At 41.4% G+C, this 15420-nt stretch overlaps 1 protein-coding gene across 9 annotated transcripts in view; it reads left to right on the top strand.

Moving 5' to 3' along the window:
* LOC138848482 (uncharacterized) overlaps positions 1-15420 on the top strand; it is a 100820-nt gene that overhangs the window by 35050 nt on the left and 50350 nt on the right. For 6 of the 9 annotated variants that reach the window (XR_011386312.2, XM_089325758.1, XM_089325760.1 and 3 more), the window contains exon 3: positions 4977-5087. Coding sequence is in view for 8 of the 9 variants with exons in the window: in XM_089325758.1 (XP_089181884.1) it covers positions 4977-5087 (111 nt within the window). In the remaining variant the exon portion in view is untranslated. Of the gene's footprint in view, positions 1-4976; positions 5088-5849; positions 8654-11451; positions 11512-12532; positions 13537-15420 lie in introns of those variants that run through there. The other 3 variants (XM_089325762.1, XM_089325763.1, XM_089325764.1) reach the window with 3 other exon arrangements.

The raw sequence follows: 15420 nt of genomic DNA, 5'->3' as shown, positions 1-15420 counted from the left end.
AGCTGGAAGCCCTTCACTCCACACCTGCTTTCACTGGGGCCGTTAATCACATCTGTCTAGATTCAGTGGGAATTTGCCACAGCTGCTGCTGCTGTCCTCAACCAGAAATTTTTCCTCTTCTTGAAAGCCTTGGTTCTGCTTCTAAAGCCTTTCAACTGATTAAATCAGGCCCACCCCTTACTGAAACTCAACTGCTTAGGAATTTTAATCATATTTGTAAAATACCTTGAAGTATCACCTAGATTAGTGTTTGATTGAGAAACTGGGGATTGTTAGCCTAGTCAAATTGACACGTCGAAAACAGCATCTCTAATAGCATCCTAAGCCTTCCGAATAAAGCCCATGCTTTTAAACATTAGTTGTTTATCATGGCTACAGTCTGGCACCTGTCTGGTCTCTCCCTTCTCTGGCCTGAACTTTAGGCTTTAATGAGATTAGAATCCGTTGGTTTCTACAATGTGCCTGTTTTCTACCTAGAATGCCCTTTCTCTCTACTTACCTAACCAATACTTTGCTCATCCCTTCCTTACAGATGCCCTTAATCAGAGTTAGGCTGGGTTGTCAAAAACCTCCCTTAATATCCTGTATGCTTCACCACATTTTATTACAACTTTTTATTTACTGTTTGTCTTTCCTGTTACAAATGAAGCTAGGACTTATCACTGTATTCTAAGTACTTAATATAGTGCCTAATCCATATTTCATGCCTTCCAGATATTTGTTGAATAAGTAGAATAAAGAATAAGAGTGGTTTCAGGGACAGGAATTTGGTGTACCAGTTAAGATACCACTTGAGACACCTGCATCCCATATTGAAGTTCCACATTTCAAGTCCTGGCTCCATTTTCCATTCCAGCTTCCTGCTAGTATGTACCCCAGGAGGCAGCAGACAATGACTCTAGTACTTGAGTCCCTGCCACTCATGTGGGAAACCCGGATTGAGTTCTGCCTGGCCCAGTCCTGCCTGTCACAGGCATTTGGGGAGTGAGGCAGTAGAAGGACAATCTCTCTGTCTCCATCTGCCTGTGTCTCTGCCTTGCAAATGAAATGAAAATAAATAATTTTTAAAAGTTCATGAAAAATTTATATTGAAAATATGTTTTCAATGTTATTTTACTCTGTTAGAAATCTAGCTAATTTGTGACTGAGCTTTCCATATTTAATAAAAAGTATAAAATGTATTCCAAATGAAACATGTCTGACTTTATTTTTCACTGTATAAGTCATTCACTCTCTATTAGAATGGTAATAAATAGAAGCTTTTAAAAGTTGCTCCTTGGGCCAGTGCTGTGGCATAGCGGGGTAAAGCCACCACCTGCAGTGCCAGCATCCCATATGGGCACTGGTTCTAGTCCCAGTTGCTCCACTTCCAATCCAGCTCTCTGCTATTGCCTGGGAAAGCAGTAGAAGATGGCCCGAGTCCTTGGGCCCCTGCACCCATGTGGGAGACCCAGAAGAAGCTCCTGGTTCCTGGCTTCGGATCAGCGCAGCTCTGGCCATTGCGGCCAATTGGGGAGAGAACCAGTGGATGGAAGATCCCTCTCTCTCTCTCTCTCTGCCTCTCCTCTCTCTGTGTAACTCTTTCAAATAAATAAATAAATTTTTGACAAAAACCATTTCTCCTTGTAATGTTATTTCAATATTGTCTTAAAATTTTTATTTATTTGAGACAGAGAAAAGAAAGAGAACACATGCTCTCCCTTCCAGTGTTTACTGTCCTAATGTTTTCAATGACCTGGAGAGCCAAAGTGGAGCAGGGCACTCAACTTGGTTCTCCCACATGGGTGGCAGGAGCCCAGTTACCTGAGTCATGCTGGCTGCCTCCCAGGGTCTGCAGTGATGGGAAACTGGAGTCAGGAGCTGGAGCTGTGTATCAAGCCCTGGTACTCCAATGTAGGACACAGGTGTTTTAGTGGGTATCTTACCCACTAGGCTAACCACTTGCCCCTATTCTTTCGTAAATTGACAAATAAAACTTGTATGTATTTTTATATATAACATGTTGTTTTGAAATATATTTACCTTGTGGAATGGCTATTGATTCAATTAACATATGCACTACCTCACAACCTAGAATTTCTTCCTTCCCCTTAAGATTTATTTATTTATGTGTAAGGCTGAGTTTACAGAGAGAGAGAGAGAGGTCTTCCATCTGCTGGTTCACTCCCCAAATGACTGCAATGGCCAGAGCAGGGCTGGTCTGTCCAAAGCCTGGAGCCAGGAGCTTTTTCCAGGTCTCTCACATGGGTGGCAGAGGCCCAAGGACTTGGGCCTTTTTCTGCTGCTTTCCCAGGCTTATTAGCATGGTGCTGGGTTAGAAGTGGAGCAGCCAGAACGTGAATGAGCACCCATATGGGATGCTGGTGTCACAGGCAGAGACTTAACCTGCTGGCCCCAGGAGTTCCCCTCTCTCTCTCTCTCTCTCTCTCTCTCTCTCTCTTTTAAGATTCATTTATTTTGTTTGAAATGCAGAGTTAAAGAGAGGGAGAGGGAGAGGGAGGGAGAGAGAGAGAGGTCTTCCATCCACTGGTTCACTCCCCATCAGCTGAAATGGCCGGAGCTGGGCCGATCCAAAGCCGGAAGCCAGGAGCTTCCTCCAGGTCTCCCACGAGGGTACAGGGGCCCAAGGACTTGGGCCATCTTCCACTGCTTTCCCAGGCCACAGCAGAGAGCTGGATCAGAAGTGGAGCAGCCAGGACTCGAACCGGTGCCAATATGGGATGCCAGCACTGCAGCGGTGGCTTTACCCGTGACGCCACAGCATCAGCTCCTCTTTTCATAAGTACATGTACCCTTCAGTAGATGTGAGTTAGTCATTTGTTCATTTATTAAATATTTATTGAGCACCTTCCAGTCATTGTTATGTAAGTTCAGGGTTGTAGTGGTGATTAAGACAAGGCATCTATTTTCATGTAGCTTACATGAGAAGTGAAGACAACAGACAGTGATCGACTAGACAATAAACCAGTAGGATAGCTTCAGGTGGTGGGAAGAGCAATAAGGAAAATAATAAGTGTGATGATAAATAGTGACTGGGATGTTGAGGTGGGAGGGAAGTTTGTGGTTATGGAAAGCCTCCTTTTATCAACAATAAGACGAAGGTATTTGAGCCATTAGGAAAATACATTTCCCAATAAAGGGAGTATGTGCATATTATAAAAGTTAACATCCCTGCACCCGCATGGGAGACCAGGAGAAGCACCTGGCTCCTGGCTTTGGGTCAGCGCGGCGCGCCGGCCGCGGCGGCCTTTGGAGGGTGAACCAATGGCAAAGGAAGACCTTTCTCTCTGTCTCTCTCTCTCTCTCACTGTCCACTATGCCTGACCAAAAAAAAAAAAAAAAATTAACATTCCACTTTCAAGGTTATCTTTCTTTTCATACAAATGAAATCAAGGGCTCAGGGAATTAAATTGCCCAAGGCCTTGTACAGCTACAAAGTGGCAAAGCTGCCATCTGAATGTAGATCCAACTCTGAAAGCCCATGCTGTCTCCACTGCATCATATTGCCATTCATGGAGAAGATTTGTGGAGAAGAAAAAGGCTGCCTATGTTTCTGTTAGGTTTGAATGATCTACTCGGGCATATTTTTTGTAGAATTTTTTAACCTGTTCTCTATGTCAATAATAAAACAATATGCAACACTTACTTGATACTTCCTGTTGTTCAAGACACTATTATTTGCTTTATCTCACTGTCTCATGATCACTCAGTAAGATATAGAGGAGTTGCAGGCCACTGGAGATTTGAGACAACTGGACTATGAAAGTGAAGTAGTTTCTCCATGATTGCATAGCTGTATAATTATGTGTAATGATGGATATAAGCCATATATATTAAACTAATATCTATATATTTTTTAATAAAGTCTCTTGGCTTTTAATCTGGTAATATTTTTCTGGTATGTCTATAAAGAGAATCTGTGTCTTTAGAAATACCAAGTTTAAATCTAAATAAAACTTCAGAATTTTCATTTCTCAGGCAAAATGCCAAAGATTTACCCATTAACAGTAGGAACTCCATTGATAGGGAATTATAAATAAAAGAGAATAAAGAGAACAAGAATAGAAACTAAGTGTAACTTTTTTCTACCTTTTTCCCCCTAATTTTATACAAGTGAAAAAAAGCCCCCAACTGCAGAGCCCCTGACATGCTGTTCAAATTCAAGTACTTCTGAAATACAAATGTGTGATAACTTAATTCTTTGCAGCCTAAACCATTTTTGTTTGTTGTGATGTTGGTTTGTGTGTTTTATAATTATCAAGAAAGTAATAATGAAAATGGAAAAAAAAAACACTTTTTGATGTTATTCTTCCATTGCTTTGCCAAAAGAAAATATATTCTCCTCTTCCAAAAGTCAGCTGGGTTTTATCAGCTTTGCAGAATCGTGAATGAATGCCTTGTTCATTATTATTGCTTAAGTCATTCTTATTTATGCCAGTGATTCAAGGATTATGTTTTGATTGTTCTTGAGAGATGAAAACACTTTCTTGCTGATGAATAAACACTGCCACTTTTAAAATATTTGTATGCAAAATGTCCTTAAAGCCATCGTGGAATGCTTTGCAAGAGCATTAGGAAGCTGTTTTTCGAAAGGCACTTTTTTTCTTTACCTTTTTTTTCTCGTGCTAAGCAGTCCAATTGAAAGGCCTTTCAGAGTTAACTTGTTTAAGCAATACCAGTGTTTTAGTGTAATGAATAACTTTTGATAGAAGACAATCACACGCAGTTCAGCACGCCGGGGTATTTCTATTTCTGTGCACCACCAGTGCGGGGATTCCGTGGTAGAATCTCTTTCTTTGAGAAAGCTGAAGCCATCAAAACCCTGATTAACCTCTGATATTCACGTGGTGCTCTTGATCTTGAGGACCGCCGCAGTAACAAAGCATTAATGGCAGCCATATGCTTAGGGTATTGTGGGTCGGGGTGACCCAGATGTGAACTTGGGGGTGACTGATGCTAACTGCCGTTTGTTTCAGGTTTGGTGTGGAGATTACTGATGAAGAGCTTGAGTTGCTACTTGACAGAATCCCCCTTGATGAAGATGGGAATGTCACATCTCCCCAGCTCGCGGCCATGTTGGAGTCCTGGTAACTCCTCTTTCACATTTGCTCAGTCCTTAATAATGGTTTTGCTTGACATTCAGAGAGCATACCCCCTGAAAGGATTAAGATTATTTAGAATGTATTGCTTTGTATCTCATTTATGAATATTTTAAAGTGACAGGAAATTTCCAGAATATGATTACCAATGTTTTTATAAAGTAGAATCTTTTACTGTAGAACCACGACAATATATTTTAAAATATTTGCTATCTCGGCACTTAAAAATTGGTTATGGGAGAAGACAGTGTGACTGAGATGACAGGGGGTGTGTAAACCATGTTTTCCACGTTGGGAAGAAAATTGCTCTAAGTAGCAAAAGTCAGGTGCTAGAGAAGGACTTTCCCCAGCTACCCCAAGCACTCTTCCACACTCTTCCTCACTTCCCTCTAACTTTTCCCCGCTTATAAGACTTCTCGCTCCTTCCTTCCCGTGGGGTCCAGCTTGGACAGCAGCACATATGGCTGTTGATGATGGATTGTACTGAAAACAGCAAGAATGCTAACTGTAACTATGTTTTCTATTTATATTTCTCTGTCATGGAACTCCCCTTTTTGCTCTTTTCCAACATCCCTTTATGGATTTTGTAGAGTGGTTAGAGCTTAAGTATTTAAATGTGGTCAGTGTTGACCATTTTATTCCTCAAATACCTCAAGGCATGTTGTAGTCCTAGGCAGTTGGTGTTTTTGGCTGAGGCCACTGATAGGTGAGGTCCTTCTTCCTAAAGACGCTTTTTTTTTTTTTTCCCAGAGCAATTTCAGGAGATAACTACGAATATCTTCATCCTGTACTCCCCCTAGATTGTCACTGGTCTCATGAATGTACTCTGTAACCCTGTAACTTGTTATTCCCTGTGTGTTCTTGCTAGCGAAGTAGACTATTATCCATCTGGTTTGATGATCTGAAGGGTGTGATAAAACTATTTCCCATCCCACTTCCCAGGTGGTCTGAGATTAGGGACCAAGCTCTTTGAGTGGGAAGGCGGGCTGATCTTCAGGAGAAGCTGTTAGCTAGGCTGAGATCCCTGAGGGCGATAATACACTCACTTCCTGGTCACTAGTGCTGAGTTTGGCATTGCCCGAAGTGTGCCGGGGGAACATTGTTTTCTTAGGATGATCAAAGCTCTTGTTCTTTTTTTTTTTTTAATTTTTTTAAATTTTTATTTATTTATTTATTTTATTTTTTTGACAGGCAGAGTGGACAGTGAGAGAGAGAGAAAGAGAGAAAGGTCTTCCTTTGCCATTGGTTCACCCTCCAATGGCCACCGCGGCCAGCGCGCTGCGGCCGGTGCACCGCGCTGATCCGATGGCAGGAGCCAGATATTTATCCTGGTCTCCCATGGGGTGCAGGGCCCAAGTACTTGGGCCATCCTCCACTGCACTCCCTGGCCACAGCAGAGAGCTGGCCTGGAAGAGGGGCAACCGGGACAGAATCCGGCGCCCCGACCAGGACTAGAACCCGGTGTGCCAGCGCTGCAAGGCGGAGGATTAGGCTAGTGAGCCGCGGCGCCGGCCCAAAGCTCTTGTTCTTAAAAAGCTTCCCATGGCCAAATAAATTTGGGAAACTCATGAAATAAGGTTTAGATTTAAAAAAGTTAAATGAATTCATTTCCTGAAAGAGTTCATATAGTCTCTAACATTGCTAGTGTGTTTTGTGAGTCTCCGAGAAGAGAAGAAATGGATTGCAAGACAGATAGTTTATTTCAAACTTGATCCCAGGAACCACTGGTAAGGTGTTGGGAGAATGAGATATGGAAGGGAAGGAAGAATATAGGATGTATTAATTGGCAAGCAATTGATGTGGTATCTGGGATGTTCATTTTTTGAAGATATTTGTTTATTTGAAAGAGAGAGCGAGCCTCCATCTGCTGGTTCACTCCCCGGTGGCTTCAACAGCCCGGTCTGGGCCAGGCCAAAGCCAAGAGCCAGGAGCTTCTTCTGGGTCTCTCACGTGGTCAGCAGGGGCCCAAACACTTGGGCCATCTTCTGCAGCTTTCCCAGGCCATTAGCAGGAGCTGGATCAGAAGGGAATAGCTGGGACATGATCCAGGGCCCCTACGGGAGGCCGGTGTTGCAGGTGGTGGCTTAACCTGCTACAGCACACATCGGCCCCTGGGGCGCTCATTTTTGCAGGACCTCTGCATAGTTGTATGGTACCTAGAACTGTGCCTGCTGAGAACAAAGAAGCTGGAGTAGCTAAATCCACCAACTCCCACCTGTCATTGGGTGTGGGCTACTGTCGGTAGCTAGATCGCCTTGGCCTGCACCGAGACGGGCAGAGCATACGGCAAGTCAGAGAGTGTCCACAGAGTCGCTAGTGCTGGCGGCAGGAGGCCCCCAGCATGAAAGGAACCAGGAGTGCTGAGATACCAGCAGCAGACCTCATGGAAAAGTGGGTGTCTGCTACTGTGGGATGTAGTCTAGAGCATTCCCCAAAGTTATTTGACCTCCTGTCTTGGAGCATCTTAGAAGCTCCATAACCAAGATCAGGTGCCTTAGAGAATGAAGTCAACGAGGAGAGTTGTTGTTGTTTAATGTGGGGCTGGGAGGGAGAGACATAAGCATGGTGCTGCAAGGGGAGTCTCCTGAATACCCGAAAGACAGTGGGGCAGGAACACTCATGCCAAAGGAAAGGTGGGGGGTAGAGTAGAAGGGAGATGGAGTTGATGTGAGCCTGGTCCTTTTGCTTCAGTTTTACGCGAACAAATGCGAATTCTGTAACAATAGCAGTAATAATAGTTTCATTTCCCAGGTGTTTATTGTGTGTTCTACATTATGCTAAGAGCTGTATATGCATTTTGAAATTTTACAGTAAAGACCATATCTCTGCATTTTGCTACAGTTCACTGACCAATTGCTAACTGTCCACTCACCTGCCAGACAGGTGATTATACTTACTTTTTGGGGTATGAAGGCCCCTCAGCGGGGAGCAGGAGTTACAGCATGGACTTCCGTTTGATGGCTGTATGACCTTGGTCAAGTCTTTACTATCCCCTTGCCTTGGTTTTCTCAGCTGTAAAATAAAAAGTTGAGATCAAGAGATCTCCAAAGTCCTTCCTGGGGACGAAGTTCTGTTTGAAACAGTTCACACTCTTATAAATGTTAATGGAGATTTCAAGATACATTGTTACCCAGATAATGCTGGAATACAAGCATATGTTTTCCTATTAAATAAGAACTACCAAACCATAAGATTGAAATAATAAATAATAAATTTGTTATTCTGGAACCATCAGATTAAAATCAACACAATAATCACTTATTATTTGTTTGAATTACAATCAACTGAGCATTGTTGAATTAGGAAAACAAATGTTCCTTTTAGAGAAATTATTTCTTTGCTGATTTTGTCACAAAGCCTACATTACATATGACTGACAACTTCCTTTTTTAAGTGTAAAAGATAAGAACATAGTTGTTAATAATTTATGAGAATGAAGAACTCTGAAAAACATTATATAGAATGGCTAACAGTCCCAGGAGTATTAGCAATGTAAAATCCATATCACTTTAGGTTATTTTTATTTTACTTTATATGTCCTACTGTTTGTGCCCTAGTTTTTAAAATGCACATAAGTAAATACTAAAAATTCTTTAAAAACCAGATTAAAGTTTTGATCACAATAGGATATTTGAAAAAAGCTGTAACCAAAGAATGACCAAGTCCGTTAAAAACGAATGGTAGACTTTGTGACATGTTCACACTGGTTTCATCCCCGAGGAACCAATGAAAATTGTTTCTCTGGGTTGGCGACTTAGCTCCCTTACTTTGCAGGCAGCTGTCCCACCAAGAATTCCTTGTCCAAGGCTGAGATTCTCCTTCCAGAACGTATCCTCATATGTGGAGTTGAGGAGCAGCCAGAAAGCTCTCTGGGAATTGGGCTGCCCGGACGTTATAAAAGCCTCCTGTGATTCCCTGCGAAGTTTGTGGTTGCTGGGTTGTCAGTCATCCAGAACCTGGCTGTTTGCAAGACTGAGTGCTTGCTTCCGTTGGGGTAAAGGTCCCTCTCTTACTTCCCTGGGGTGTCATCATGAAATTCCACAAGCTGGGCAGCTTTTAAAAACAGACAATGATCCTCTTACATTTCTGGCTTCCAGAAGTCCAAGTTCAAGCTGTAGGCGGGGCTGCGCTCCCTCCAGGTAAAATCCTTCAGAGGTCAGTGGTGACTACTTACCCACAGCATGCCTTGTCTGGTCTCCCAGTCTGGCACCTTCCAGTCTCTGCCCTTGCTGTCATTTGGAGCTTTCCCTGAATGTGTCTACAAGTCCCTCTTAGAAGGACACCAGTCATGTCGTATGAAGGGCCTGCTTTGCTACAATACGACTGTGTCTTAACTAATAACATCTCCAGCTACCCTATTTCCAAATCAGGTTATGATGTAACGTTCTGGAAGATAAGGACTTCAAAATGTCATGTTGGAGACACGATTCAACATGTAATGAACCCTGTTATAGACCTGACGTGTCTAGTTTCTTACAGACTTTGGGAGGAGGGTATTGTATGTTCTCTGACAGTAGCATTAACAATAGTTAATTTTTAATGCCTACTACTTGGTAGGCACTAACTATTACTTCATTTCATATTATTACACCCTGTTAAATATTTTATGTGCGAGAAACTTGGGTCACATAAAAGTACATTGCCCACTGTTGCCTAGTTAGTAGTAGTAAGGCCAGGCTGCAAACTCAGACTAGTCTCTGGAACCCACAAGCCTAATATTACCCTGCCTTTCTGGACAGTGAGTACGGTATGAACAATTATATATGGGCTAATCTGTGAGGTTACATGTGGCTAATGAGCACTTAAAAAATGTGGTTTGAAATGAAAGGCTCAGAGATTCCAAGCAATTCATATTTTCTAACCACCCATTATTAATATTTTAAAGTCTGAATCGAAATGTTATATGTAAAATGCTGAATTTCTAAGAATAAAAAGTATTAAAGCATCTCAATGATCTTTTACAAATATTGATTACACATAGAAATGATTATGTTTGGAATATATTGGGTTACATAAACATTAAAATCGAATGCACCTTTAAAGTATGATTTTAGCATGCTGCTAAAAAGCTTTGAATTACTTGTGTACCTTGCAGTCCATTCTGTTGGACACTGCTGAATTAACAGAATTTTAGAGTTAGAGTAGGCATCATAATGGAAAGAAGGAATTGTTTCAATCGTTGATGCCAAGTAAATCAGTTCCTAAGAGCTCTGTGCCTCAGTTTCTCTATCTGTAAATTGCGATTCAAAAAAATTGAATGTTCCTCCCAAGTTTAATTTAATTATCAAATTGAGCAAAAGTAATCATCTTCCCCAATGTTTGTGGAAGACTAGACAATTAGCACCTGAAACAAGAATATTGTAAAAAAGTAGCTAATCCAGATAAAATATAAGTTTGTTTACTTGTTTTCTTTTAGCAAAAAATGTTCATCTTTGAACTCCAGTGAACCTAGAACAGAATATTTCTGTGCTGAGAACATTCACTGTCATTTCTGTCTTCATCATTTTAACAATGATAATTTACTTTCTCTAGGTCTACGGGGTGGCAAGGGCAAGTTCTGTTATCTTCATTCTACACATTTAAAAACTCACTCAGAGGGATAGAGGCAGGGCTGGCACTATTGGCCCTAACACCAGTACTTTTCTCATTATGGTTTTCCAGTTAAAGGAAACTATGGTTAGTAATTTTTAGGTGTGATGATGATCAGCTCTTCTTCTGCCTAGGACCGGAAGATGTACATAGGTAAATCAGACTTGAGGTTAAAGCTTTTATGCTTTTACCTGAGATGATGTATTAACTTGTAGAGTCAATTTTTTCGTAAACTAGACTTCTGGAACTTTTGTTTTGTTTTTTTGCTGTACTAAAGTTGCCACAGTGCCCCTTTCATATGAATAGTCTCACAAAATATAACCACTTAGGGTAAAAGGTTTAGATATTCAAAGCAATTCATGTATTCTGGCCACTTACTAATTTTTAAGCCAGAAAAGCAATACGTAATTATTACAAATATCCTAATACATGTAAAGTCAAAAGGGAGTATTTCTGCCACTCTCATTTTCCTTCAAATCCAGCCTTCAGAAACAACCAGCTGATTACTAATTTTAACACAGAAATTGGTACACTAGTTTCATGGCTCTAAACGTTTAATAAATTATCTCAGTGCTTAATACAGACCATCATACTATTTTTGACTTTATATTGAATAGAAAATATCCTATAATAATGTTATATGCATACAATTTGTTGCTTTTCCTTTATGGTCACGCTCTGGATAAAATATATATATTTTATATTCATTAAAGATGGCAGTTTGACTCAAAATATGTGTAATTTCTGAAATTTCTTTTTCCAGAAACTAAAGAAAAGCTTCTTTGAAAGAATGATCTGAAGAGACAATTGTTTGACAACTCAGGTGCTTTTTTACACATCACAATTTCTCTGTTTGTTCAGCATGGCTTATTACAGGGTTTGGAAAGATTATCTGTGTGGGCTCGTGAATGGAGAAGCGTGTCCATAAAATTATATTGGCAGTTGCCTTTGTTTGGGCTTGTTTTGGAGGGTAGAGAGATGACATTATTTTATGATATTAATAATCCATGGAAAAGGAATAATTAGGCCATGGTGGGGATTAAGGTATAGAATCTTCAGCCTCAATACCATATTCAGCACAAGTCATTTGAAACATCAATGTAAATATTTTATCCCACACATATTATTACATAAAAATTATAAATACATTTCTCCCTCCCCTAACATTAAGGGGAATTCTTTGTAAGCGAATTAGATTTGGACCTTAGGGGAATGCTCCAAGGTAGTGAGCCATAAGATTTCCAGCCTCCCCCCTGCCCGGGTGGCACTTGAGTTACATCAAATGGGAAACAGCTAGTGTCTCAGCATCATAATTACGGAGTTTTGGGAAATTTATTGATAAATTATCTAATTCTGAACATGTTATCTGAGAGCAAGAGGACAGAATTTGCAAGTCAAATGATGGCAGAATCTATTGTCAGACAATTAAAACATCTTCACTGAGACCCGCCGAACCAACTTTTGTGTGGTCTCGTTCTCAGATGGAAATGGTTCCTAGACAGTTGACAGCATGAATTTTGAGACAACACTAAATGTGTGTGGGAACTTGCAAAAACAAATCTCTAAGATTTAAGAGCAGCATTTTCTTTGCTACTTTTTTACCGTGGTAGGGTGGGAGTGGGAGCTGGGGCCAGGGCTTGGGGGAGGCTCCAGAGGGAAAGGTGACGTTAGCGATGCTGGTAAAAGTTAGTCCTGGTCAAGCCCAGGGTGAACAATGCCACAGTGTTGTTGTGGGCTGCCTCCACGACTTAGATATTCTTCCCATGTCAGTATAATCACTACTGGGAGGTAGCTCGATTAAGGATTACCATATCATTAATAGTATCCATGACTTTTGTTCAAAGGCTACTTGTGCAATGTTGCCTTGTGGATGAAGGCCGTAATCCTCTGAGCCGCAGCTGTAGAGAGGGAGGCTCCTCAGAGCCGCCCACACTGACTTCCCTGTCCTCTCGGATCAGTTCTAAAAAACAGACAGAAACAACAGTCAACTCAAAGCCAAAAAAAAGAAACATCCATTCTACATTTCCACATTCATCCCCAAGCTTCAATCCCTGCCAATGTCTCCCATTCATCTCTTCTCTAACATCCAGATCACCACTCGGATGGTGGCCAGATTAAAGGGGAACAATGCAGTTTTAAATGTAAAGTTTGCATCTAATTTTTTTCTTTGCATGAGAAAAAGCGCATTGATTCTATCTATGTGTCTGTCTACTGCTCAGCCTGTAGTTTGTCCGTTCTTTCTTATTTTCTTTGGCAACGTGAGGCTTGCTTGTGTCTTCCAGCCGTCTAGGTTTTCTCAGTTTATTTGGGGGAAGACACTTTGAAATTTGTACTTGGGTAGAAAATTATATACATAGTTAATAAACACTGGGTTTTTGCTCTGTTGAAATTGTTGCTATCAATAAACTTCTTCTCCAATGCATTTGAATGCCGAGAGAAATCAAAACACTTAGCAGTAGCTTGAAACCTAAGCAAGCCTACCCAGATAGTGGAGATTGGGCAGAATTAAATAAGCAGGTGAAGCCCATGTGGTAAAACTCCAAGTGGTGGAAGACAGGGAGGAGTGGGTGTGACCCTCAGAGCACATTCCATTCCGTAAAGCTCACCCCCTCAAAAAGAAAGAGGGAAAAAAATGACCGTTATTATTTGGCAAAGGGAACTGTTCAAAGGTGAAATGAAGCCTGGAGTTCCGTTTCTTGCCTTATACTGAATAATCACACAATTACTCCAAACCAAAAAAATTTTGCCTTGATTTACTCATAAATGATTATTTTAAAAAGTTTTATATTTTAATCTCATGGCTTCATTTAAAAGCACTGTAACTTGAATTTTATAAGAAATACTGGTAACTCTTCTCTATCCCAAGTTGTTTTTCACAGGAATATATAAAAAGATTTAGACTGTTGCCTTCAGATCAGAAACTCTTAAATCCTTTCTGGTTGCCAGAAGAATTTTGTCTCTCTCAAATAAATAAACTTTACTTTCTTAGACCTCGCTTAATGGTGATACCCTTTTTCCCCATCTCACCCTTTTCCGTGGCGTTGACATCCCGAGTATGCTGTAACCCGAATGCCATGAACAAATCTTAAGAGGCATTTTTTGGGATGGAAACACATAAGCCTTGCTACCTCATACACTGTCAGTGTGAGAACATTTACCTCTTGGACATGTGAGAAGACACAGGAATACTTTAGCACTTCTTTAGGCCAAGGGGATCTTTTCAACAGGTGCATTTATGTTTGTGAAGAAAGCCTTGACTGAATCCAGCAGACTTGAATTTAGATTTACGTATAATGCTGCTTCATCTTGTAGGTGGTGTTTGAGAGAGAGAAAAGCAGGGGTATGTACTTCTGACTAGGGAAAACATTCTAGTTCTAATCTTTGCTGGTCTCATATTGGCCACAGTACTTTTCAATTCACATAGACTGGTAGTTGTCTAATACAAGCCTCCAATTCCATCACCATTCCAGAATTTGTCTCTGTTGAATAGAATGGGTGTAAACAGAAATTCTTCAACTTAGGAGTACTTTAAAAAGGATCATTGTGCCTAACATAGCTAATAAGTGTCAGATTTTTTTAAAGGTTTTTGATTTATTTCAAAGAGTTACAGACAGAGAGGGAGAGACAAGGAAATACAGATCTTCTATCGGCTGGTTTACTCCCCAGTTGGCTGCAACAGCCAGGGCTGTCAGGCAGAAGCTAGGAGCTTCATCCAGGTCTCCCATGTGGGTGGCAGGGGCCCAAATACTTGAGCCACCCTCTGCTGTTTTTCCTAGGCTGTTAGCAGGGAGCTAGATTAGAAGTGGAGCACGTGGGACTCAAACTGCGCCCACGTGGGATGTCGGCATTGCAGTGGTGGCTTAACCCACTGCACCACAATGCTGGTCCCCAAGTGTCTGAGATTTTTAGAAAATAATTATAAATGTTAGGATAGTACTTGCAGGTTAAGGCAAGAACTATCCAGGTAAAGAGTGTTCCAAGCAGATGTTAACATATGCAAATGCTGAACATAATGTATACCACAATATTTCATTCATTAAATCTTAGACACAGATTACACAGAATATTTTAGTAGTGCAAATTTCATAAAATTGGTACTACATTAACATGACATCTTGAGCAGTACAACAGAGTTTATGTTTAGTGTTAGATGGAGTATTATTTATTTATTTATTTGAAAAGTAGAGTTACAGATAGAGGGAGAGACAGAGAGAGAGGTCTTCCATCTGCTGGCTCAATCCCCAAATTGCTGCAATGGCCGCAGCTGTGCGGATCCAAAGCCAGGAGCCAGGAGCCAGGAGCTTCTTCCAGGTCTCCCAGCTTCGGACTGGCGTGGCTCCAGCTGTTGCGGCCAAATGGGGAGTGAACCAGCAGATGGAAGACCTCTCTCTCTCTCTCTCTCTCTCTCTCTCTCTCTCTCTCCGTAACTCTGACTTTCAAATAAATAAATAAATCTTTAAAAAGAAAAGATATTATTTGCCGGGGCCAGCGCTGTGGCACAGTGGATTAACGCCCTGGCCTGAAGCGCCAGCATCCCATGTGGGCACAGGTTCTAGTCCCAGCTGCTCCACTTCCAATCCAGCTCTCTGCTGTGGCCCAGGAAGGCAGTAGAGGATGGCCCAAGTCCTTGGGCCCCTGCACCCATGTGGGAGACCTGGAAGAAGCTCCTGGCTCCTGGCTTTGGATCGGCGCAACTCCGGCTGTTGTGGCCAACTGGGGAGTGAACTAGTGG

This window comes from Oryctolagus cuniculus, chromosome 2 (assembly GCF_051225735.1).
Source record: "Oryctolagus cuniculus isolate XC-2025 breed Fujian yellow rabbit chromosome 2, ASM5122573v1, whole genome shotgun sequence".
NCBI classification, from domain to species: Eukaryota; Metazoa; Chordata; class Mammalia; order Lagomorpha; family Leporidae; genus Oryctolagus; species Oryctolagus cuniculus.
The sequence above is the reverse complement of the archived record's forward strand: the minus strand, read 5'-3'. Positions and strand labels throughout refer to the sequence as shown.